This window comes from Loxodonta africana, chromosome 5, assembly GCF_030014295.1.
Source record: "Loxodonta africana isolate mLoxAfr1 chromosome 5, mLoxAfr1.hap2, whole genome shotgun sequence".
NCBI lineage: Eukaryota > Metazoa > Chordata > Mammalia > Proboscidea > Elephantidae > Loxodonta > Loxodonta africana.
Genome location: NC_087346.1, coordinates 116,759,470 through 116,785,875, shown reverse-complemented (window position 1 = coordinate 116,785,875; position 26,406 = coordinate 116,759,470). Strand labels below are relative to the sequence as shown.

At 38.9% G+C, this 26,406-nt stretch overlaps 1 protein-coding gene across 10 annotated transcripts in view; it reads right to left on the bottom strand.

Moving 5' to 3' along the window:
- Positions 1 to 26,406, bottom strand: part of APBB2 (amyloid beta precursor protein binding family B member 2) — a 442,316-nt gene that overhangs the window by 214,293 nt on the left and 201,617 nt on the right. For all 10 annotated transcript variants that reach the window (XM_064285876.1, XM_064285875.1, XM_064285882.1 and 7 more), the window contains one exon: positions 14,044 to 14,113. In XM_064285876.1, the coding sequence (XP_064141946.1) occupies positions 14,044 to 14,062 (19 nt within the window). In that variant the 5' untranslated portion in view covers positions 14,063 to 14,113. The remainder of the gene's footprint in view (positions 1 to 14,043; positions 14,114 to 26,406) is intronic.

Sequence of the window (26,406 nt, the reverse complement as noted above, 5' to 3'; positions counted from 1 at the left end):
AAGACGAGTCTTGGCCATGTTATATTGGTTATAGGCTGTAAAAACAGAAGCTAGTAGAAAGGAAAAAGGTGGAAACATAAAAGAGATAGACCAGTAAGATGGAATGCAGATGAAGAGAGGAGAGGAGGGCACCATAGCAGATGTGGAACTGCTGTCCTTGCCCAGGACAAGGGGTGATTCTTCTTGGGAGAAGACAGGAGAGGGAGAAAGGATGTGAATAGACAGGCCTGTAACTGTGGTGACACAAAACTGGGGGAAAGCAAAACACATAGCCTTTGTTTTCTTTATGAAGATGGAGAGTCTTCCCCTAAGAGAGCCAAGGAGAGTGGTCTAGTAGGCAACATGACGAGAAGGACAGAGGTTAGAAATAATCACAAAGGAAAATGTGATTAAGGTGTCAAGTGCACTGACATGAATAGATGATTTACGCACTCTAGGATGTGGCCTGGAGAGGACAGGGAATAAACCCGTAAGAAAAGTGAAGAGCTAAGAAAAAAGAAAGAAACCAAGAAATTAGACGTCTGAGAAAAACTGAAGAAGGATCTGAGAGGAATAAGGAATTGCTCTCAAACCTGGCTGCATATTACATTCACTTGGAAAACTTTTAAAAAGTAGAGATGCCAGGGTCCCACCCCCAAAGATACTCCAAAAGATCTGGATTTAGTTCTCATTGAGACAGTCATGCCTATTAAAAAGTTCTTCTTTTTTTTTTTCTTAATAATTTTTATTGTGCTTTAAGTGAAAGTCTACAAATCAAGTCAGTCTCTCACACAAAAACCCATACTCACCTTGCTACACACTCCCAATTACTCTCTCCCTCCACTGTCTCTTTTTCTGTCCATTTCGCCAGCTTCTAACCCCCTCCACCCTCCCATCTCCCCTCCAGGCAGGAGATGCCAACATAGTCTCAAGTGTCCACCTGATCCAAGAAGCTCACTCCTCACCAGCATCCCTCTCCAAACCATTGTCCAGTCCAATCCATGTCCAAAGAGTTGGCTTCAGGAACGGTTCCTGTCCTGGGGCAACAGAAGGTCTGGGGGCCATGACCACCAGGGTCCTTCTAGTCTCAGTCAGACCATTAAGTCTGGTCTTATGAGAATTTGGGGTCTGCATCCCAGTGCTCTCCTGCTCCCTCAGCGGTTCTCTGTTGTGTTCCCTGTCAGGGCAGTCATCGGGTATAGCCAGGCACCATCTAGTTCTTCTGGTCTAAGGATGATGTAGTCTCTGGTTCATATAGCCCTTTCTGTCTCTTGGGCTCGTAATCGCCCTGTGTCCTTGGTGTTCTTCATTCTCCTTTGGTCCAGGTGGGTTGAGACCAATTGATGCATCTTAGATGGCTGCTTGCTAGCATTTAAGACCCCAGATGCCACTCTTCAAAATGGGATGCAGAATGTTTTGTTAATAGATCTTATTATGCCAATTGACTTAGATGTCCCCTGAAACCATGGTCCCCAGACCCCTGCCCCTGCCACGCTGGCCTTCAAAGCATTCAGTTTATTCAGGAAACTTCTTTGCTTTCGGTTTAGTCCAATTGTGCTGACCTCCCCTGTATTGTGTGCTGTCTTTCCCTTCACCTAAAGTAGTTCTTATCTACTATCTAATTAGTGAAGGCCCCTCTCCCACCACCCCTCCCCAAAGCCACAAAAGAATGTTTTCTTCTCAGTTTAAACTATTTCTCAAGTTCTTATAGTAGCGGTCTTATACAATATTTGTCCTTTTGCAACTGACTAATTTCACTCAGCATAATGCCTTCCAGGTTCCTCCATGTTATGAAATGTTTCACAGATTCCTCACTGTTCTTTATCGATGCATAGTATTCTATTGTGTGAATATACCATAATTTATTTATCCATTCATCTGTTGATGGGCACCTTGGTTGCTTCCATCTTTTTGCTATTGTAAACAGTGCTGCAATATACATGGGTGTGCATGTATCTGTTCGTGTAAAGGCTCTTATTTCTCTAGGATATATTCCAAGGAGTGGGATTGCTGGATTGTACGGTAGTTCTATTTCTTACTTTTTAAGGAAGCACCAAATCGATTTCCAAAGTGGTTGTACCATTTGACATTCCCACCAGCAGTGAAGAAGGGTTGCAATCTCTCCACAGCCTCTCCAACATTTATTATTTTGTGTTTTTTGGATTAATGCCAGCCTTGTTGGAGTGAGATGAAATCTCATTGTAGTTCTGATCTGCATTTCTCTAATGGCTAATGATCGTGAACATTTCCTCATATTTCTGTTAGCTACCTGAATGTCTTCTTTAGTGGAGTGCCTATTCATATCTTTTGCCCATTTTTTAATTGGGTTATTTATCTTTTTTGCAGTTAAGTTTTTGCAGTATCATGTAGATTTTAGAGATCAGGCACTGATCAGAAAGGTCATAGCTAAAAACTTTTTCCCAGTCTGTAGGTAGTCTTTTTACTCTTTTGGTGAAGTCTTTGGATGAGCATAGGTGTTTGATTTTTAGGAGCTCCCAGTTATCTAGTTTTTCTTCTGCATTCTTAATAATGTTTTGTATGCTGTTTATGCCATGTATTAAGGCTACTAACGTCGTCCCTATTTTTTGTTCCATGATCTTTATCGTTTTAGATTTTATATTTAGGTCTTTGATCTATTTTGAGCTAGTTTTTGTGCATGGAGTGAGGTATGGGTCTTGTTTCATTTTTTTGCAGATGGACATCCAGTTATGCCAGCACCATTTGTTAAAAAGACTGTCTTTTCCCCCATTTAACTGTTTTGGAGCCTTTGTCAAATATCAACTGCTCATATGTGGATGGATTTATGTCTGGATTCTCAATTCTGTCCCATTGGTCCATGTATCTGTTGTTGCACCAGTACCAGGCTGTTTTGACTACTGTGACGGTAAAATAGGTTCTAAAATCAGGTAAAGGCCTCCCGCTCTGTTCTTCTTTTTCAGTAATGCCTTATTTATCCGGGGCCTCTTTTCCTTCTATATGAAGTTGGTGATTTGTTTCTCCATCTCATTAAAGAATGTCTTTGGGATTTGGATCGGAATTGCATTAAATGTATAGATCACTTTTGGTAGAACAGACATCTTTATAATGTTAAGCCTTCCTATCCATGAGCAAGGTGTGTTCTTCCACTTACGTGAGTCTCTTTTGGTTTCTTGCAAAAGTGTACTGTAGTTTTCTTTGTATAAGTCTTTTACATCTTTGGTAAGATTTATTCCTAAGTATTTTATCTTCTTGGGGGCTACTGTAAATGGTATTGATTTGGTGATTTCCTCTCTGATGTTCTTTTTGTTGGTGTAGAGGAATCCAACTGATTTTTGTATGTTTATGTTGTATCCCGATACTCTGCTGAACTCTATTAGTTTCAATGTTTTCTGGAGGATTCCTTAGGGTTTTCTGTGTATAAGATCATGTCATCTGCAAACAGAGTTACTTTTACTTCTTCCTTGCCAATCTGGATGCCCTTTATTTCTTTATCTAGCCTAACTGCTCTGGCTAGGACTTCCAACACAATGTTGAATAAGAGTGGTGATAAAGGGCATCCTTGTCTGGTACCGATCTCAATGGAAATGTTTTCAAGCTCTCTCCATTTAGGGTAATGTTGGCTGTTGGCTTTGTATAAATGTCCTTTATTATGTTGAGGAATTCTCCTTGTATTCCTATCTTGCTGAGCGTTTTTATTATGAATGAATGTTGAACTTTGTCAAATGCCTTTTCTGCATCAATTGATAAAATCACATGATTGTTTTGTTTTATTTATGTGGTGGATTACATTAATTGTTTTTCTAATGTTGAACCATCCCTGCATACCTGGTATGAATCCCACTTGGTCATGGTGAATTATTTTTTTGGTATGTTGTTGAATTCTATTGCCTAGAATTTTGTTGAGGATTTTTGCATCTAAGTTCATGAGGGATATAGGTCTATAATTTTCTTTTCTTGTGGTGTCTTTACCTGGTTTTGGCATCAGGGATATGGTGGCTTCACAGAATGAGTTTGGTAGTACTCCATCCTTTTCTATGCTCTGAGATACCTTTAGTAGTAGTGGTGTTAACTTTTCTCTGAAAGTTTGGTAGAACTCCGCAGTGAAGCCGTCCGGAGCAGGGCTTTTTTTTGTTGGGAGTGTTTTGATTACCTTTTTAATGTCTTCTTCTGTTATGGGTCTTCTTTGGGTGGTTCTAGTGCGTGATCTGGTGGTACAATGGTTGAGTGCTTCGGTGCTAAAGGTTGGAAGTTCGAACCCACCCAGCTGCTCCCAGGGAAAAAAGACCTAGGATGTCTTCTTGGGAAGATTACAGCCTAGGAAACCCTGTGGGGCAGTTCTACTCTGTCATGCAGGGTCACTATGAGTCAGAATTGACTTCAGGGCACGCAACAACCACAATGTGTGGCCAAGGCTGAGCACCACTGGAATAAGGAAGTGAGAGATTTGGAAGAACAGGGTGATACAGATCTGAGTTAATGCCTTCTGAAGTGCTTTGAATACTCTGACCACGTATGTCATCTTCTAGCCTTTGCACACATTCTCAGCATCCTTCCCACATGCCTGGAGAATTTCTACTTCTCCTTTAGGATTCAGGGCAGATGTTATCTCTTTGTGAAGGCTTCTTTCCCCCTCCAGGCAAATTCCAGGGCTCCTTCTTCTATAGACCCAAACCTTCACAAACATCTCTCTATTACAGCATCACTCACACTGCTTTATTTTTTATCTGTTTGATTTTCCTAGGAGATCCTGATCTCCAGCAACCAGCACAGCAGCCTACCACATGACAGATACTCAAATGTTTGTAGAATAAATAATGAATAAAATGAAAAAGACAAGTGTCTCAGTATCTCAAGGAATGTTTACAAAAGAGGTCCGGGCAGAAATTTTTAGTTCTCATTTAAAAATTCAAAAGTAACTATCATGATTGTCTAAATAGTTAAATCAATGAGAAATTCATTTTCCTTTCCTTGCAAAAGCTAACGATATCAGAAAGGGAAAGAGTGATCAGTTATCACAGCTCTCACCCCATGTAGCTTCTAAGCAAGACTGAAATTACAAAATCCTTCAATATAAAGTTGAGATCAATTTATTTTTGGATCCTCAGTTTCCGCTTAAGGAAATTCTTGCTCAATTCTGCCATAACTCCCTAAACAAGAAAATACTATTTAGAGTCAAAGATGTATCTTTTGTGACACAGACTATATTGCTGTACTTCACTGCTGAACACAATTTCTCATCATATCAGCTCAAAGTTCTCCATGATTTGGTGTGAAAACACACACACACATGCACACACACATGCACACACGCACACTCTGGTCAGCTCCACGGTCCCTCCCCACACCCACTCCCAGGCCTCCTTCTTCCTCATCTCTTCGTACAGAGCATTGGCATCATTAGTAACAATGAACAGAAGAGAATTAAGAAAAATGGGAAATAGCAACATAATAATATAAATGCAACAAATTATGGAGAAAAACTAATACTCTATGGACATAAAAATAAAAGGATGATTCTCTTCCTTTCCCAGCTCAGGACACCCTTGCCCCCTTTTGCTTTCTCTAGTCCACATGTAGGATATTTTAGCCTGCTTTTCCAATATGGAAGCTACGTTGACACACTAATAAAAAGTTAAGCTGGTTCCATTTTTCTTTGCTTCACATGATTTTACTACAGATTCTCTATCAACTAATGCTTGATTTAATACTCACTTCAAGTCGGGGTGGCAGGTGTTAAATTCACTTATACTTTTGCTGGATCCTAACTGAGAATTCATAGCATCATCATCTATTATGGATTGGCCCCTCAAAATATGTATTGGAATCCTAACCACTATACCTGTGATGTAATCCTGTTTAGAAATAGGGTTTTCTTGGTTACGTTAATGCTATCACCTCTCCAGTAGGGTGGGTTCTAAATCTAATCACCTCTGAGTTTAACAAGAACAAAAAAACTGATTAGACACAGAGAGACACATACATGGGGAAAAAGAGATGCCATATGAGAAATGCCTACAGGCCAAGGAACTCCAATGAACCAAGGAAAGCCAGGGCTACCAACAAGGAAGGAGTCAATACAGCCGAGACTCTAATTAGGACTTTCAGTCTCCAAAACTGTTAGAAAATATTTTTTTTTTAAAGCTACCAACCTGTGGTATTTCTGTTCCAGCAGCACTAGGAAACTAAGACTTTGTCCTAAAAGTCTTGGAATCTTGGAAAGCTAGCCCTTCCTGAGTTCCTTATTCCAACACATTCTGTTGACTTTAAAATGTTTCTCTAATACACTGAGTTCCTCCTTCCCACCTCCTTCTTCCTCTCCATGCCTAATTTCAAGCCCTCACCACTAAATATAAGTTTTCTCATAGTTTTCCCTGGCACAATGGCTCTACCCTGGTACTTCACTCTACCCTGACACATTTTTGTCCCATGTTGTTGCTGTTGTCAGGTGCTGCTGGTGGAGTTGGTTCTGACTCATAGCAACCCTATGTACAGCAGAATGAAACACTGCCCAGTCCTATTCATCCTCACAATAACTGTTATGTTTGAGCCCACTGTTGCAGCCACTGTGTCAGTCCACCTTGTTGAGGGTCTTCCTCTTTTTCGATGACCCTCTACTTTACCAAGCATGTTGTCCTTCTCCCGGGACTGGTCCCTCCTGTTAACATGTCCAAAGTACTTGAGACAAAGTCTCACCATCCTCGCTTCCAAGGAGCTCTCTGGCTGTACTTCTTTCAAGATAGATATGCCCCATATCTTTCTAAACACAAATTGATCGTGTAGCTCTCTTGCTTAAAAACGTACACTGGCTATCTGCTGTCTAAATTCTTCAGCTCAGTTCAAATAAGGCCCTCCACATTGTCCTCTGCCAGGCTCAGTGCACCCTTTTGTCACGTCTCCTATCATTGTACTCCCCAGCCCAGCCACGCTCCCTCTACTGGAGCCACAGTGAACTTCCCTGAGGCTGCCAAGCCACTTCACAACTCTTGGCTTTTGCATATAGTTTGTTTCCTCTACACAGGAATACATTTTTTACTCTCTTCTCTCCACTTCATCCTATTTCAAGCTTGATAAACTCCTATAAATCCTTCAAAACTCAGCTCACATATCATGCCCTCCTTTAGGCCTTTCCTGGCCCCCGCACACAATGACGGTTGCTCCCTTGTCTGTGCTAGGTATGTGACATGCTGCTAATATCGGCTTTTCAGTATGACACTATACGTATCAACTGAGGCGTCCATCCCCTAGACAGCAAGCTCCTTGAGGGCAGCAACTGTCTCATTCATTTTTGTATAACAACTTTATAGAGACATAATTTGCATATCATAAAGTTCGTACTATTAAAGTGTAAGACTCAGTGATTTTTAGTACAGGAAGTCCCCGAGTAGGACGTTTTTGAGTTACAGCAAACCACAATTTTGAACGTCCATTCTTTTGTTTTTGTTACTTTTTTTTTTTAATTGTGCTTTAAGTGAAAGTTTACAAACCAAGTCAGTCTCTCACACAAAATTTATATACACCTTGCTATGTACTCCTAGTTGCTCTCCCCCTAAAGAGACAGCACACTCCCTCTCTCCACCCTGTATTCACCATGTCCATTCAGCCAGCTCCTGTCCCCCTCTGCCTTCTCATTTCACCTCCAGACAGGAGCTGCCCACATAGTCTCATGTGTCTATTTGACCCAAGAAGCTCACTCCTCACCAGTATACTTTTCTATCTTATAGTCCAGTCTAATTTGTCTGAAGAGTTGGTGTTGGGATAGTTCCTATCTTGGGCTAACGGAAGGTCTGTGGACCATGACCTCTGGGGTCCTTCTAGTCTCAGTCAGACCACTAAGTCTGGTCTTTTTATGAGAATTTGAGGTCTGCATCCCACTGCTCTCCTGCTCCCTCAGGGGTTATCTGTTGTGTTCCCTGTCAGGGCAGTCATGGGTTGTAGCCGGGCACCATCTAGTTCTTCTAGTCTCAGGCTGATGTAGTCTCTGATTTATGTGGCCCTTTCTGTCTCTTAGGCTAATAATTACCTTGTATCCTTGGCGTTCTTCATTCTCCTTTTTTCCAGGTGGGTTGTGACCAACTGATGCATCTTACTTAGTTGGCCACTTGCTAGCGTTTAAGACCCCAGATGCCACTCTCCAAAGTGGGATGCAGAATGTTTTGTTAATAGATTTTATTATGCCAATTGACTTAGATGTTCCCTGAAACCATGGTCCCCAAAGCCCCACCCCTGCTATGCTGGCCTTTGAAGCGTTCGGTTTATTCAGGGAACTTCTTTGCTCTTGGTTTAGTCCAGTTGTGCTGACCTCTCCTGAATTGTGTCTTGTCTCTCCCTTCACCTAAAACAGTTCTTGTCTACTATTTACTTAGTATGTTTTGTTTTGTTTTTTAGTAATGGAGCTCTGTTGGTGCAATGGGTAATTGCTTAGCTGCTAACCAAAAGGTCAGCACCTCAAATCCACCAACTGCCCCTTGGAAGCTCAATGGGGCAGTTCTACTCTGTCCTGTAGGGTTGCTATGAGTCAGAATTGACTCCACAGCAATGGGTTATCATTAGTAATATGTACTACATACAGTGTCACAGTGTGTAATTGGCTGATGATATCATTCTCAGATGTTCACTCCCAGATGTTTACTGTTCAAAACACTGCCGCATAGCTTGAGTTTTCTCAACTAAATTAGGGGTTTCATTTGCTCTAAAACATGGACCCAAACACTGATAGCTTTGCTAAAGCCGAAAGGCAGATTCAGTAAGCAGTAAGATGTAACTGCAAAACACATTAAGGAAAAAAGAAAAGGACCATACAGACAACTTTCACTAATTTTCTGACTAAAAACATCATCCCCATTTCCAGAGATAATCCAGATGGTCCACGGCTTTCTACAAGAGGAGTTACTATTGCAACTAACTAAATGCCAATGTGGTCTAACTCTTCTTCATCGTTGCAGTAAATTTTTATGATTTGTGTATTTTTTATGTATATATGTAGGTATTGAAATATATTTGTAAGTTTTTATGTAATGCTTCCAACCCCAAAGACATATAAAGATCAGATTTATAAAGATGCTGAAAATAAAAGGCAATAATAATGAAAATAAAGAGGCATTTGACTTACGTCAGAACTGACTTACATTACTTTCATTGGAACCCTGTCGTAAGTCAACGACTACCTGTATATTCACAGAGTTGTGCATCTATTGCTACTATCTAATTTTAGAACATTTTCATCAATCCAAAAAACAAACCCCATACCCATTAGCAGTCACTCCCCATTTCTCCCTTTCCCAAGTCCCTGGCAACCACTGATCTGCTTTCTGTCTCTATGAATTTGCCTATTCTGGATATTTAATATAAACGGAATCACAAATACGTAGTCATTTGTGACTGGCTTGTTTCACTTAGTATAATGTTTTCAAGGTCATCCATGGTGTAGTATATGTCAGTACTTCATTCCTTTTTATGACTGAATAATATTCCACCATATGTGTATACCACATTTTGTTTATCCATTCATCAGTTGGTGGGCATTTGGGTTGTTTTGACTTTTTAGCTACTTTGAATAACGCTGCTATGAACAACCATGTACAAATACTTGTATGGACATGTTTTCATTCACCTTGGGTACATACCCAGGAATGGAACTGCAAAGTCATATGTTGTTGTTGTTGTTGTTGGGTGCCATTGAGTTGGTTCTGACTCATAGCGACTCTATGTACAAAAGAAGTCATACAGTAACTCCGTATTTAACTTTTTGAGGGACTGCCTGGTTGTTTTACAAAGCAGTTGTGAAGTTAGTATCACTGCTGTCCATGCTTTCATGAAAGCCTGGTGGAGAAACATCTGTTATAGCCTGTATTTCTCCCTTTCTGGTAAAACCAAAAAACCTGTTATAGTCGAGTCGATTCTGACTTATAGTGACCCTATATGACAGTAGCCTTACATGCCCCATAGCATTTCCTAGTCTGTAATCTTTATGGAAGCAGGCTGTCACATCTTCCTCCTGTGCAGCGGCTGGTGGGTTCAACACATCAACCTTTTGGTTAACAGCCAAGTCCTTAATCACTGTGCTCCCAGGGCTGCTTCCTTTCTGGTAACAGCCCCTCAATTTTTCTTGGGAAATCAACCTTCCCCCATTCCCATTCACTCATTCAATAGATTTTTTTGGGCACCTACGATGTGCCACATAATGTTCTATGTGCTATGGATACAGCAGTGAACAAAAGTGACAAAATAAAAATACCTACACTCATGGAGCTTGCATTCTAGGGGTTCTGTTTGTGTTTAAGGCAGAGATGACTCCACCCCTTACTTTCTAGCCACATGACCCAGGCCCAGCCAATCAGAGCAGCAAATCCCTATGGCTATAGTGACTAGTTCTAGGAAAACCAGGTGGCCCACACAGAGTCAATTCTAAGACTATGTCTGGAAGAGCAAGAAGAGAGGTGCTCTCTTTTCTTTTTCTTGAACTAGAAGATATAAGTCTAGAGCTTTAAGAGGCCAAAATAAAGACAGAGCCTGCCTAATAATGAACTTCACAAATAAGAAAGCAGAGCCAAGCGATAGAGAGAAAGTAACCAAGCCCTAATGACATTGTTGAGTCTCCAAAACAAGCTATATCTGAAATATTATATCCCTGGACTTCTCTGGTATTCAAGCAAATAGTTTGTTTGTTTTTGCTTACGCCACTTTGCACTCGGTTTTCTCTTTTTTGCAACTAACAAAGCCTGAGCATTTTTTTTTTTTTTTTTAAAGAAGCCCAAACAAAAGTCAAGATCACTTCAATTTCACAATTAACACAGCATTTTGCAAACCCAGAGTCACAGGGGCCCTAGCACTGAGATGAAACCAGACAGGTTCTCCCAGGAACTCAGATTACGTACTAATATAACCCCATGCTGGATCCTGTAGTTAAACCTGGCCCCTCACCTCCTCCCTTTCTCTTTCCTAAGACCTCTAGCTTCTGTCAAAGAAAAAGTTTGTCTCTTCAATAATCTGCTTCTCTCCCTCTGCTTCCATGACATGTTTATAAAATTGGAAATTGAAAAATGGGCCTAGGGTTGACAAATGGACCCAAGGCTGGCAAATGGGCCCAGAGAATTCCCAATGCTGCCCTATTCTTGAATAAGACTTAACATTTCCTTCATTTTAATTTTTCTATTACACAATTGTATTCCACTGAGGAGCTAACAGCAAAACATCTACCCTGAGGAATGTTGCCTTTTGAACTAAACCTCAAAGTATTATGGAAATAAAATAAACTCATGTTTGCCATTCCCTTTCAAGAAGGAGAGGCAATATGAAGGCAGTTTCCTGAAATTATTCATGAAAGAAAATTCTCAGTGTGACAAAATTGATAAGAACTACTCTGAACAAAAGAGGCAAAATGTTACTAGGAGGCAGCTTGGGTCATTGGGCCAGGGAGCTCACAGGCTTAAAATCGTTAAAGTCCTAAAGTGGGAAGGGGACAACTTCACACTATTGATTCACAGGCAATTTCCCCAGTCTCTAAGATAAAGGGGTGATATCTCCAGCTAGATCTTACCCAGCTGAAGGTTTCCCATGCCCCACGCAACTTAATCGCTTGAGGGCTTCCTCTGTTCAACAACTGTTCCAAGAGGAACTGAGGAGATTTAAGCCAGACTTAACCAAATACTTTAAGAAATTCAAAGTCAGGCTGGGTAGTGGGAAGGGAAAGTTACTAAACAAACTGACAACAGATGAAGTAGACAGAGGGTCTTATTAGAACACATTACTGGGGATGAGGAGAGAAGTTCAGGGAAGGCTTCCCACAAAAGGAACAGCTGAGCTGAGTCTTGAAGGGTAGGTAGGAGTCCACCAGGGGACAAGGAAAAGGAATATACTTCAGATGGGGGGAAAGCCCAGCATTCCAACATCACAACTGGCAGATGTGATAATTGTGTATTTAAGAAACATAAAGCAGAATTTGTGTATCCGAATAAAAATTATGACCTTTGTTTGAAGTAGTCACCTTGAGAAATTATATGCTCATTCCAAGGCTATTTCTCTACCAAATTTTAAGCTGCTTTCACTCTTTAGAAGATGAATTTCTTTTTAAAAACAGCTTTAGACTCTCATGGCCAAGTATGACATTGATGGACAATGATCAAGCTTGGAAATATTGCTTTAGGTCAAAAGGTAGGTGAGCTATAAAGTAACGAGAAAGGTCTTCCTGAGTGACTGAACAATTGGACCTAAATCAGGTGCAAAAGAGAAAAGAAAAAATCAAACTATGGAAGAACCCTTGAAATAGGGTGACTACTTGACTATTTTATGGACTAAGACTGACTTGGAAGAGACTCCTGTGCTGAATCTTGAAGTGTGAACAGGAATTTTCTAGTGACATGGAAGTATAAATTCAGGTATGTTTGTTTTTAAAGAGCCTGCCTATAGTCACAGCTCCTGTGAGTTAGAAAACAGGACTGAAGACACAGCATATCCAACTGAAGGACCCAGGCTCTCCCTCATTAGTTGCTATTTGACTTTTCTAATAAAAAAAATGGCTAGAATACGATACCCCACTGAAACAAGAATATTGCTTTCTTTGTAAAGTGTGTCGTATGCTACAACAAAGAATGATAGTAGCCCTGGATAACAGTTCCATTATCTCTCATTAAGTGAAACTTATGAGAGCTGGAAGTTGATGGGACTAAATGTAATTAAGGATATACATATTTGCCTTGATTTTCTAAAAAGTTAATACACCTATTTAACTACGTATTTACAAAACAATTCCTCTCCTTTTCCCATTACGTAGTATAAATGGATGGCCTCTAAGAATCAGTCCTAAATTCCCAATTTTCTGGTGTGAGCTTAGTTAGGTTTATCACGTTATTTTTGGCTGTTTCTATAAAAAATAAATTTCTCGTTACTCATATACCCCTGCTACACTCAGTGTTTATTTCATTTGTATTACTTGAGTTCTTTGCTAAGATGGAGTCCTGGTGGCACAGTGGTTAAGAGCTTGGCTGCTAACCAAAAGGTCAGCAGGTTGAATCTACCAGCCGCTCCTTAGAAAGAAACAGTATGGGGCAGTTCTGCTTGGTCCTATAGGGTCACTATGAGTTGGAATTGACTCAAAGATGCAACATGCAAAGTGTTATACAAAAGGAGCCAAGGGTTTGAACGTATTTTATAATAATAAGATTAACTTCAGAATTTGAGACATTAGTATCTATTTGTCCATGGATTAAGTAAATTTATTTAAAAACTTGGGGCTTGTTTAGTGGTACGTATCCTAAAAAATACAGAATCTACCCAGATGTATCTGCTGCTCACAATTCTATACTACTTTTTATTTTGAAACGTTACTGCAATTGCTTTCTCATTTATTATTGTGAGGCTGAAAATTAAATCCCCCCACATCACGTGTAGACTCGCATCCATTATGAAACAAAAAAGTACATACAATAAAATTAAGGTGGTTTTCTTAAGGCCTCAAATTAATCAGCATTAGATTCAAGGAAAATAATGAATTGGGAGCTCTATTCAAGATAAAAGGAGCCCTGGTGGTACAGCGGTTAAGTGCCCAGCTGCTAACTGAAAGATGAGGTGTTTGAACCTACCAGCTGCTCCATGGGAGAAAGATGTGGCAGTCTGCTTCTGTAAAGATTTAGTCATGGAAACTCTATGGAGGCATTTCTACTCTGTCCTATACGGTCACTAGGAGTTGGAATTCAACTCGATGGCAAATGGGTATTGTAGACAAATCCCCCAATGGCTAAGATGTGGTTTACACCTACTCTTTTGTTCATTTTTCAACGGTTCACATGCTGTAATGTATGATGTTAAATAATAAAATGTGACAAAATTTTAACTTCCTGTTAGAGTCAATTAAAAGGGTTTTTACATCAAGTCAAGCCATGCAATTATTACATGAATGTCTAACTGATTCTTTCACCTTGTCTTAAAGATTCATTTTTCTATTACATTAGTCAAGTATAATTAAAAATATACATGTTACTTTAACAAATCACAAGTTTAACATTAAAACAAATACCTATCTTTTTTTTTTTTTTAAGTTCTAATATTCAGCTGCTTCTCTGCATTGAAACATGTGGAAGTGAATCTGACCTGGAAGTGCTTCTGACATGGATCACTGAGTGTCGGCCAGTGGTGCAGGAAATAGGTTATAACCTGAAATCTGAAAAGAGGGATCATTTGAGAAATTAAATTAAAACTCCAAATAACAAAGCACAGAAGAAAAAAAAAGCATAGCATTGAAAATCCTTCCACAAGTTGTAAAACATGCTAAACACATTTTGGCAGATAACGTCCAAATTTTTGTTTACTTATACTTGGTCATTCTACTTACAACTAAAATTTGAATTTCTACTTAAGCACATTTCCCATAAGCATTTATCAAGAACTTTTTTTATGACAGGTTTAGTATTTATCTGTCTGTGTGTCTGTCTCAAGTTACTACACACAATTCAAGGCCATTTTACCACATAAATATTAAAACCTTGTGTTTATAAAAAAATGAGTATAAACACAGGAAAGAAAAAGGGCTAATTTTCTTTATGTAGAAAAAGCTTCTAGAAATCATTAAGAAAAACATGAACATGTATTTAGGAAAATAAGCAAAGCACAGTAACAAGTACCAAAAGAAACACAAATGTCTGATAAACACATAAAGAACTAACCTCACTCAAAACTAAAGAAAATGTAAATTCATTTCACAAGGACTTACTGGTTTTCCCATATCAGACTGCGAAAACGAACAGTCTTGATAACACATAGTCTAAGGCAAGGAAACTGGAAACGGAAATTTTCAAACCTTGATGATGGAAATAAAAATTGGCAATTCTATTTGGAGTAGCATTTAGAAATATCTAAGCTGGGTTCTGGGTAAGCAAATTTAAATGCTCCACAGCTCAGCAATTCTACTAAGAATATATTTTTTCGATTAACTCGTATGGACACTATTGTTCTAAAAGCAAAAGACCAGTAACAACCTAACTGTTCCCGGGAGGACAGCTGGTTCATTACATGATGCCTTCACACAATGGAGTTTTGTACTCCATAGGAAGAATGAAACAGATCCACGGGAGCTGATAGGAAAAGGGCTTTTAAGACATATCACTGAGACGTTAAAAAAGCAGAGCATGATGTGATCTAGTTTGAGTACGATTTTTAAAAGCATATAAATACATGTGCATACACAAACATACACAAGCACACGTTCACATAGAAAATTTCTTAAAGGAATCAAAAGGAACTAGAAACAGTGATAAACTTCCAGTTTATGGAATTAGATGCATAATAAGGAAAATTTCTTCATTTATTATTAACAGACCTTGTTTTCAATGAATTACTATCAGGAATATTATTCAGAATGATAAACTATTAAAATCAAATGCAGATATTTCACGATTCTGGTTATATCTAGTACAAAAACAGGAAAAACCTATCAAGTCAGGATAACGGTTTACCCTGGGAGGGGGGAAGAGGAGAGGGTCTGGGATGCTGGTAATGGTAAATAATGTTTCTGGATCTGGATGTGAAAATTCATCAAGCTGTACCCTTATTTGCACATTTCTATATGTGTAATACACGTTCCATAAAAAGTTAGCAGAAAAAGGTAAATGTTATACATTTTCCAAAACACTATCAAATTGAGAAACTTTATATTTATCAGACTCTGAGTTCTAATTTAACCTTTCCAAACCGGTAACTTTCAATGGGGAGGACTTCCAACTTTATGATTCAGGTGATGACCTGACAACCTGGTCTACTGGCCCACAATACATTTTTAACTATGATTTCACATACTGCAGGTAAGGCTCATTACTCTGATATAATTAAAAGGGTGAGTTTATTTTAAACTGTCCTGAAACAGCAAGAAGTGCTTCCTCAATGCATCTTTGCCTTCATCCTATGCCTTTCTCAGTTCCTTACCAGTTTTGCACAGTTCTGTCAATTACTCAAATCTTTCACTGCCGCCAAGTCCTATTTTCTTAGGCACACCAACCCAGTGGTCTTCAACCCTGTCAGCCCCAACAACCCCTTTATATAGCAAATACTTTATAATAACCCCTTTATAATCTTGAATGTCCTGAGTGGTGCAAATGCTTTGTGCTTGACTATTAACCTAAAGGTTGGTGGTTTGAATTCACCCAGTGTTACCACTGGAGAAAAGCCTGGTGATCTGCTTCCGTAAAGATTACAGCCAAGAAAACCCTATGGAGTAGTTCTACTCTGTAACACATTGGGTTGCCATGAGTCAGAATTGACTCAATGGCAACAGGTTTCTTTTTTGGGTTTTCTTTTTGTGTGTGTGTGTGTGGGTTTTACAATCTTGAAGTGAAGTTCCAAGATAACATAATCTATCTACACACATAAATTCCAGAATAGGAAAAATAAAAGGAGGGATACTTTTCAATAAATGCAGATTCTTGGGTGTGACTACACTACAGTCATAAAGAACAGTCATCAGGTGCTTGTATCTATGTGTAGAGTCACTGTAAGTGCAATAGCTGTAAGTGCAGACTGACCAAGACGTCAGGAGCCCTGGTGGTGCAGTGGTTAAAGCGCTCAGCTGCTAACCAAGAAGTTGACAGTTCAAACCCACCAGTCGCCCCACGGAAGAAAGATGTGGCAATCTGCTTCCATAAAGCTTACAGCCTTGGAAACCCTATGGGGCAGTTCTACTCTGTCCTGTGGGGTTGCTATGAGTTGGAATCAACTTGATGGCAGTGGGTTTGATTTGGTTTTGACTAAGGTGTGTGTTGTATCGTCCACTCAGATATAATGTACATTGCTGTTGACAGCATCATTTTCTAAATGCTAAACACTCTAAAAATTCCAGATAGGTATTCAACACAATAATCTCTCAATTTAAAATGAGCTTCCACTTCTGGAGTATAGATGCATACTAAAACCATGAAAAAATATGTTTAGGCTCAGACAAGTATGTTGTTCACCTACATGAGTATCTGGTAGGGCATCTGAAAGCTTTGCAGAGTAAGACAATTCTTTGTTGTACAGGGTTGTCCTAGGCACTGTAAGACATTATCACATCCCTGGCCTCCACCCACAAAATGCAATGAGTGGGCCCCCTCCCACACTTCCTAGGGGGTTCTCCAGCTACCTCCAAGCCCTTAACTTTGAGAACTACAAACTCAACCCAGAGTTATCTCTTCCACCCCTTAATTCATTTGACATACATGTCCTGTAGATCTTGATCCACTACTTAATGCCTGTAAGCCTGTCCTATTCAACTATAAATTATGGTTACCATCTACCTGGCAGTTACAAGAATCAAATGTGATATCATAGGTAGCTCACTTGCTTAGCTTAGCAGTTGACACATACTAAACATTCCATCAATGCTAACTGCTACTGTTGTTATTATTATTATTATCTCTTACACATATGACCTGTTTTCTCAACTAGGCTGTCAGCTTTCCAAAGAAAAGTGTCTTGGTCTTTGTACACCCATCATAAGTATCAACAAACATCGACTGCCCACATCTTTCCTCTCCCTATCCTGTCCTATTCTCTTATGAAAATGTTCACAAATGGTAAGTTGAGCCCAAAGACAGTCACATAGGAAGGGAGTGAGGGAGAGAGAAATGAAGGCAGGGAGGGAATTGAACTAAGAACTGTAATTATAATGGAAACTTTATTTCTGCCATTACTGAACTTGACATTGTAACCTGCTAAGCACAGGAAAGGATGTCGAAAAAACATGTCAGCTTGCACTTGCTCTGGAAGATCTACAGGGCTGTATTAGCTGAAAAATACTTTTAAAGTAGACACTACATTCCAGTGTCACACCCATCTACAAGTACACCCTGATTAAATCTTATTGTTCTAAACATTTGTCCCTGAAGAACTTCATCTCTATTTCCAGACCTATAAAACAAGAACTTTGCATCCGATGACCAGAGTTCCTTCCAGTACCAACAGTATATAACATTTATTGAGCACTTACTATCTGAAAGGCATTGTGCTAAGTGGGTACTTTATAAGGATTATCTCATTTATCACTTTCAACAACCCTATAAAACAGGTGCCATTACTACATCAATTTTACAGATGCAGAAATCGAAGCACAGAGAATTAGGTAGCCTGTTGAAGGTCACAAAGGAGGCAAGTGACAAAAGTGGTATCAGGACCCACATCTTTTTACCTCCAAAAAAGCCTGCTCATAACCACTACACTATGTTTCTCAAGACTCTCAGGCCACTCAAATTGTCTCAATTAATTAATTCTGCAAGACATTTTAGCTATATTATCAAGATTCTTTGAAGTTTGTGTCCAGTGTAAATACAACCAAAGGGGCTCTCAACTGCTGGCAAGCAAAAGCTGAGTCCTTTCTTTCCTTATAGTTCAAAAAAATAAAACCAAATATAAATATGTGAAATTTTAACTCACTTTGGGGGTGGATTCTATAGTCAGAAAATAAGGCAAAACTCAACAACATTCAAAATTACCTTTAAAAATCCTTCGAATTGCCTATTTGGTACAATAAACACAGTTTCAGTTAAATGGCTAAAGTGTGTATAATTTTGAAGACTATTTGATAAAAACCTATATGCAAAATACTTTTCCAGTATTTCTCATTTCCGAAGAGAGGGAAGGTTAATATACTAAATTGGCATATCATATTGAACTCTATTGGAATAAACTTGAAGTTTTTTCTTTCTTTTTTTATCTCTGGGTATTATTAGCCATCCACATGTCTGGTGCTGCGTACCTTCTGTTGAGAATCACTCTTCTGAGAGATCTTACATTTACCACTTATATTATTTAAAGGATACCAAAACCAAAAACCCAGTCCTGTCAAGTCGATTCCGACTCATAGTAACCCTATAGGACAGAGTAGAGCTACCCGATAGAGTTTCCAAGGAGTGCCCAGAGGATTCAAACTGCCGACCCTTTGGTTAGCAGCTGTAGCACTTAACCACTACACCACCAGGGTTTCCATTTAAAGGATACAGACAAGAAGAAGAAAAAAAAAATAGCAGCAATAAAGGCGCAAGGAGTAATCCTATCTCTAATTTCTATATTTTAAGCAAAACACTTGATAACTTTAATTTGGGATTGTAGCTCTTTATCCTACTCTATTCAGTGTTCTCAAAGTCAGATTTCAAAACCAATTCCAAGAACACTATCAAACAAAGAAAAATATGCACAGACAGGGAAAAGCCTATTTCCTGAGCCATATCCTGGGGAGAAACACCAGGGACTGAAAAAGAAATATTTTCAAGGCAAAATATTAAATGTAGAGTTTCCATTTAAGAGTTCTCTTTATAACTCTTACCAAGAAATTTTTTTAAATGAAGCGAAAACTTTGTTATCTTCCACAAATGTACTCGATTCCCATTTCTCATATTTCAAAGGCATTACATATGCAGTTTAGAAATAAGAGCACGAGCTAATGCTTCTAAGAAGTGTCAATTCAAAATATGCTTCGGGACAGCTTGGGGGGACTGACTGCATTAATGGCGCCTCTCTGTATCTTCACCCTCTGCTCTGTAAATCCATCCCTTCCTTCTGTCTCTGGGCCGAGCTCTGCTAAGTGATTTGATCAATGGGATATTAGCAAATGGTATGACACAGAAGCCTGAAGAAACATGTCCATTTCCAGCCTACTGGAAACAGAGGACTCCCACTGTTACCACGAGGTCCCTAGGTGGTACAAAAGGTTTACCTCTGACTGCTAAGCAACTGAAAACTACACAGTAGTATGGCAGAAGAAAGACCTGCCGATCTGTTTTCATGAAGATTACAGCCAAGAAAGCCCTAAGGAACAGTTCTGCTCTGTAAAACATGGAGTCGCCATGAGTCGGAATGAACTCAACAGCAATGAGTTTCAGTTTTTGTTTTGGTCATTGCCATGAGAACATGCCCAGGCTGGCCAGTCGGAAAATTTAAACTTGGGTAGAAGAGCTGAGTCCTCATGGTCAAGGCCATTTTAGACCAGCCTAGACCAATAGACCATCAAACATATGGAAGAGCCCTGATAAGATCAGCAGAGGTACCAACAACACCCACAGCTGACTGTGGATACATGAATGAGCCCAGCAGAGACTGGGAGAATCACTCACCACCCAACAAATACTAATCGCTATTGTTTGAGCTACTGAATTTTGGGGTGGTACATCTTGCAGCATTATTGTGGCAAGAGATAAATGATACAATGATTATACTCACAACAGCCAATATGACGACGTAGAAAAGCAATTGTGATTAAGTTCAATTTGTTTCAGGGGCGATCTGTTGCTAAGTTAGAATCCTCCTACGGGGACACCAGCCCTTTCTTTGAGCTCTAAGCTCTCGCTAGGTTACACACAGCTGTCTTGATCAATATAGGCCATACTTTTAGCCTCTACTTTAGTCTCTACTGCTAACTGTTCATTCACAATACATAACCTACATTCTGCATGTTAGAACACCTATGACCAAACAAATATTAAGAGTTTATCATAATGACATAAGAATATTTATTTCTATTAGGAGAAAAAAAAATAGGAGGCAGGGCCAAGATGGTGGAATAGTCACATGCTTCCGGTGAGCCCTCTTACAACAAAGACCAGAAAAAACTAGTGTAACTATTACATTTATGACAAGCTAGAAGCTCTGAAAATCAAAGCCAAAGTTAGAAAACAGACTGAGAGGGAGACGGAAGGAGAGGCGGTTCAGAAGCAGAGAGGACGTGCCAGACCTGAATGGCCAGGAACCCTCATGCTGCGGTGGGCTGCTGGTAGCAATCAGCTGCAGTTTGCTCTGAGAGAAACAGCATATGCACACCTCTGGAACCAGAGAACAATGGCACCCTCAGCAAAAGCTAAGTATTAGCGTATATATTACCACATCCCTAGCCCCGAAGAAGGCTTCAGTGGCTGTCAATTTCCCTGGGCCGGAGAAACATCATGTTGCCCACCCTGAGCCATTCCCCTGGCCGTGGAGAAGGAATAAACTCGCAATTGGGGAAAAGATAATCTGCCAGCTCCACTAACCTGGGGAGCTCAGGACAGAAGCAGCTCCTGTCCAGGCATAACTGGTCCATGGATTTTGAATACCTTCCCCCCTGCATAGACTTGTGTGGGCCCATTTCAGGAGAATAGGCCCTTGTTGGCAGACTGCAACTGTTTCAGCTGTGCAGTGGAGAGGTGGCTGTTTGATATTTGATACTGCTTTGCCTAAATAACAGGGTCCTCACCTACCCACATCAGGGGCCTAAGGACTGGTGGCTCCACTCAGGTCACCCATCCAACCACGACAGGGGTCCAAGGATAATTGGAACCTCTCAGGCCTTACAATCAAAAGCACTGGGTGCCCAAGGTCCGTATGTAGAACCCACCCACCAGTATGCTCTAGGGAACAGGGATGGGATTTCCTCACAGACACTAGAGGGACAGTTATCAGCCCCCTGCCTTGTTCAGAGTGACCCCCTGCTACAACCAGATATCGGTACCTACACCAATCACCCCTGCCCCTCTAAGACTATAGGAGAGAGCCTGTACCACATAGATGATGACCAACTACCTGGACACCTGAGATGAATCCATACAAGAAAAGTGAATAGGCTCCTGGGATCATATACCTAGTAACAGCTCTAGTCATCTGGTGACAGGATGTTAGAATATCAAAAGCAAAAATAACCAAGCTGGCTCACTCCAGCAACCTATTTGGACATATCAAAAAAACACAAAGCAAGAACCTAGTATACAGTAAGCAAACATAAAATAAACTAATAAAGTAACTAAGACATGTCACAGAGAAAATGGTCAATATCAAATCACATAAAGAAGCAGACCATGATCAATTCAACAAGCTCTCAAAACTAAGAATCAAGGGATCTTCTGGATGAGGGTGCTTTCCTGGAATTACTGGATGCAGGATACAAAAGATTAATCTACAGAACTCTTCAAGACATCAGGAACAAGATCAGGATGATCAGGTAATACACAGACCAAGAAAAGGAACACACAGATAAGGCAGCTGAAGAAATTAAAAAGGTTACTCAAGAACAAAATGAAAAATTTAATAAGCTGTAAGAATCCATAGAGACAGCAATCAGAAATTCAGAAGATTAACAATAAAATTACAGAATTAGACAACTCAATAGAAAGAGGAGCAGAATTGAGCAAGTGGAAGGCAGAATTGCTAAACTTAAAGATAATGCACTTGGCACCAAAACAAGTGAAGAAAAATCAAATAAGAGAATTTTTTTAAAAAATGAAGAAACCCTAAGAGTCATGTGGGACACTATCAAGAGAAATAACCTATGAGTGATGGAAATACCAGAACAGGGAGGGACTACAGAAAATACAGAGAAAATTGTTGAAGATTTGTTGGCAGAAAACTTCCCTGATATCATGAAAAAACAGAAGATATCTATCCAAGATGCTCATTGAACTACACATAAGATAGATCTTAAAAGAAAGTCACCAAGACATATTACAATCAAACTTGCCAAAACCAAAGATAAAGAGTGAATTTTAAGGGCAGCAAGGGGTAAGTGAAAAGTCACATAAAAAGGAGTGTCAAAAAGAATAAGCTTGGACTACTCAGCAGAAACCATGAATTTAAGAAGGCAGTGGGATGACTTATATAAAGCATTGAAGGAAAAAAATTGCCAGCCAAGAATCATATATCCAGCAAAACTGTCTCTCAAATATCAGGGTGAAATTAGGACATTTCCATATAAATAAAAGTTCAGAGAATTTCTAAAAAACCAAACTAAACCCACAAGAAATACTAAAGGCACTTCTCTGGTTAGAAAATCAGTAATATCAGATATCAACCCAAGACTAGAACACAGGACACAGCAATCAGAAGTCAACCCAGGTGCCAAAATTGCAAATATAAATCAAGACTAAAAAGCTCAAAACAGGGAAGCAGTGACGTCATTATGTAAAGGAAGACAACATTAAAGCAATAAAGAGGACTAAGAAATGTAGTCATATCTTTCATATGGAGAGGAAGACAAAGCGATATGAAGAAATAAAAGTTAGGTTTAAACTTAGAAAAATAGGAGTAAATATTTAAGGTAACCACAAAGGAAACTAACAATCCTACTCATCAAAATAAAATATAACAAAAAAATAGAAACTCAACAGAAACAAAAACAACTAGAACAAATAAGAAGAAAAGACACTATATAAAGATAAGCTACTCAGCACAAAAAATTAAGGGAGAAAAAGAAACTCTCAACAACACACAAAAAAAGACAGCAATATGACAGCATACCTATCAATAATTATGCTGAATGTAAATGCACTAAATGCACCAATAAAGAGACAGAGTGGCAGAATGGATTAAAAAATACGATCTGTCTCTATACTGCCTACAAGAGACATACCTTAGACTTAGAGACACAGACAAATTAAAACTCAAAGGATGGAAAAAAATACACCAAGTAACCAACAATCAAAAAAGAGCACGAGTGGCAATACTAATTTCTGTAGACTTTAAAGTTAAATCCACCACCAAAGAGAAGGAAGGACACTATATAATAATTAAAGGGACAATGTACCAGGAGGATATAACCATATTAAATACTTATGCACCCAATGACAGACAAACTCTAATGGCATTGAAAAGTGACATAGACAATGCCACGATTATATTAGGAGACTTCAACACACCATTTACGGTGAAGGACAGAACATCCAGAAAGAAGCTTAACAAAGACACAGAAGATCTAAATGCCGCAATCAACCAAATTGACTTCATAGACATATATAGAAAACTCCACCAAACAGCAGTCAAGTATATTTTCTTCTCCAATGTACAAGGAACATTCTCTAGAACAGACCACATATTACGTTATAAAGCAAGCCTTAGTAGAATCCAAAACATCAAAATATTACACAGCATTTTCTCTGACCATAAGGCCATAAAAGTAGAAATCAATAACAAAAAAATCAGGGAAAAAAATTAAAAACTTGGAACAATACCCTGCTTGAAAACGACTGGGTTATAGAAGACACCAAGGACGGAATCAAGAAATTCACAGAATCCAATAAAGGAAATCCTGGTGGCGTAATAGTTAAGTACTATGGCTGCTAACCAAAGGGTTGGCAGTTCGAATCCGCCAGGCACTCCTTGGAAACTCTATGGGGCAGTTCCACTCTGTCCTATAAGGTCACTATGAGTCAGAAATCGACTCGACAGCACTGGGTTAATGAGAATGAAAACACTTCCTATCAGAGCCTTTGGGACATGGTGAAAGCAGTGCTCAGAGGTCAATTTATATCAATAAATACACACATCCAAAAAGAAGAAAGGGCCAAAATCAAAGAATTATCCCTACAACTTGAACAAATAGAAAGAGAGCAACAAAAGAAACCCTCAGGCACCAGAAGAAAACAAATAATACAAATTAAAGCAGAATTAAATGAAATAGAGAACAGGAAAACAACTGAAAGAGTTTACAAGACCAAAAGCTGTTCTTTGAAAAAATGAACAAAATTGATAAACCACTGGCCAAATTGACAAAAGAAAAACAGGAGAGGAAGCAAATAACCTGAATAAGAAATGAGATGGGTGATACGACAACACACCCAACTGAAATTAAAAGAATCACCTCAGATTACTATGAAAAACTGTACTCTAACAAATTTGAAAACCTAGAAGAAATGGATGAATTCCGAGAAACACACTACCTACCTAAATAAAACAAACAGAGGTAGAACAAGTAAATAAACCCGTAAGAAAAGAAGAGATTGAAAAGGTAATTTAACAAGTTTCATTGGATTCAGTTGAATCTCTATACCTTTTTCAGGAGTAGAGACATTTAATATCTTAATAATATTGATTTTTTTAATGCATAAATACAGTGATTTTCTCCATTTGTAGGTGCACCTTTAACTACTCTAAGTAATACTTTGATGTTTTCAATATAGAGGTTCATGCATATTTTAATAAAATTATCCTTGATAGTGTTTTTATATTACGGTGAAATGTATCTTCTAGTTTTGTTTTCCTTTTTTTTTTTTTTTTTAATTTCTAGTAAGTGGTAATAAAACGATTTTGAATGTTGGAAAAAAAAGAAAAGGTAATTTAAAAAACTCCCAACAAAAAAAAAGCCCTGGCCCAGATGGTTTCACTACAGAGTTCTACCAAACTTTCAGAGAAGAGGTTGCACCACTACTACTAAAGGTATTTCAGAGCACAGAAAAGGACGGAATACTCCCAAACTCACTCTATGAAGCCATCATATCCCTGAAACCAAAACCAGGTAAAGACATCACAAAAAAAGAAAATTACTGACCTATATCCCTCTTGAACTTAGATGCAAAAATCCTCAACAAAATTCCAGACAACAGAATTCAACAACATATCAAAAAAAATAATTCACCATGATAAAGTGGGATTCATACCAGTTATGTAGGGATGGTTCAACATTAGAAAAATAATTAATGTAATCCATCATATAAATAAAAGACAAGAACCACATGATCTTATCAATTGATGCAGAAAAGGCATTTGACAAACTTCAATACCCATTCATGATAAAAACCCTCAGCAAAATAGGAACAGAAGGAAAATTCCTCAACATAATAAAGGGCATCTATACAAAGCCAACGGCCAACATCATCCTAAATGGAGAGAGTCTAAAAGCATTCCCTTTGAGATCAGGAACCAGACAAGGATGCCCTTTATCACCACTCTTATTCAACATTGTGCTGGAGGTCCTAGCCAGAGCAATTAGGCTAGATAAAGAAATAAAGGGCATCCAGATTGGTAAGGAAGAAGTAAAAGTATCTCTGTTTGCAGATGACATGATCTTATACACAGAAAACTAAAAAATCCTCCAGAAAACTACTGAAACTAATAGAGGAGTTCAGCAGTGGATCAGGATACAAGATAAACATACAAAAATCAGTTGGATTCCTCTACACCAACAAAAAGGACATTGAAGAGGAAATCACCAAATCAATACCATTTACAGTAGCTCCCAAGAAGATAAAATACCCAGGAATAAATCTTGCCAGAGCTGTAAAAGACCTATACAAAGAAAACTACAAGCACTACTGCAAGAAATAAAAGAGACCGCCGAAAGTGGAAAAACATATCTTGCTCATAGATAGGAAGACTTAACATTGAAAAACGTCTATTCTACAAAAGCCATCTATAGATAAAATGCAATTCCCCTCCAATTTCCAACGATATTTTTTAACAAGATGGAGAAACAAATGACCAACTTCACATGAAAGGGAAAGAGGCCGCAGGTAAATAAAGCATTACTGAAAAAGAAAAACAAAGTGGGAGGCCTCACTCGACCTGATTTTAGAACCTACTATACCGCCACAGTAGTCAAAACAGCCTGGTACTGGTACAACAACAGACACACAGACCAGTGAAACAGAATTGAGAATCCAGACATAAATCCATCCACATATAAGCAGCTGATACTTGAGAAAGGCCCAAAGTCACTTAAGTGGGGAAAAGACAGTCTTTTTAACAAACAGTGCT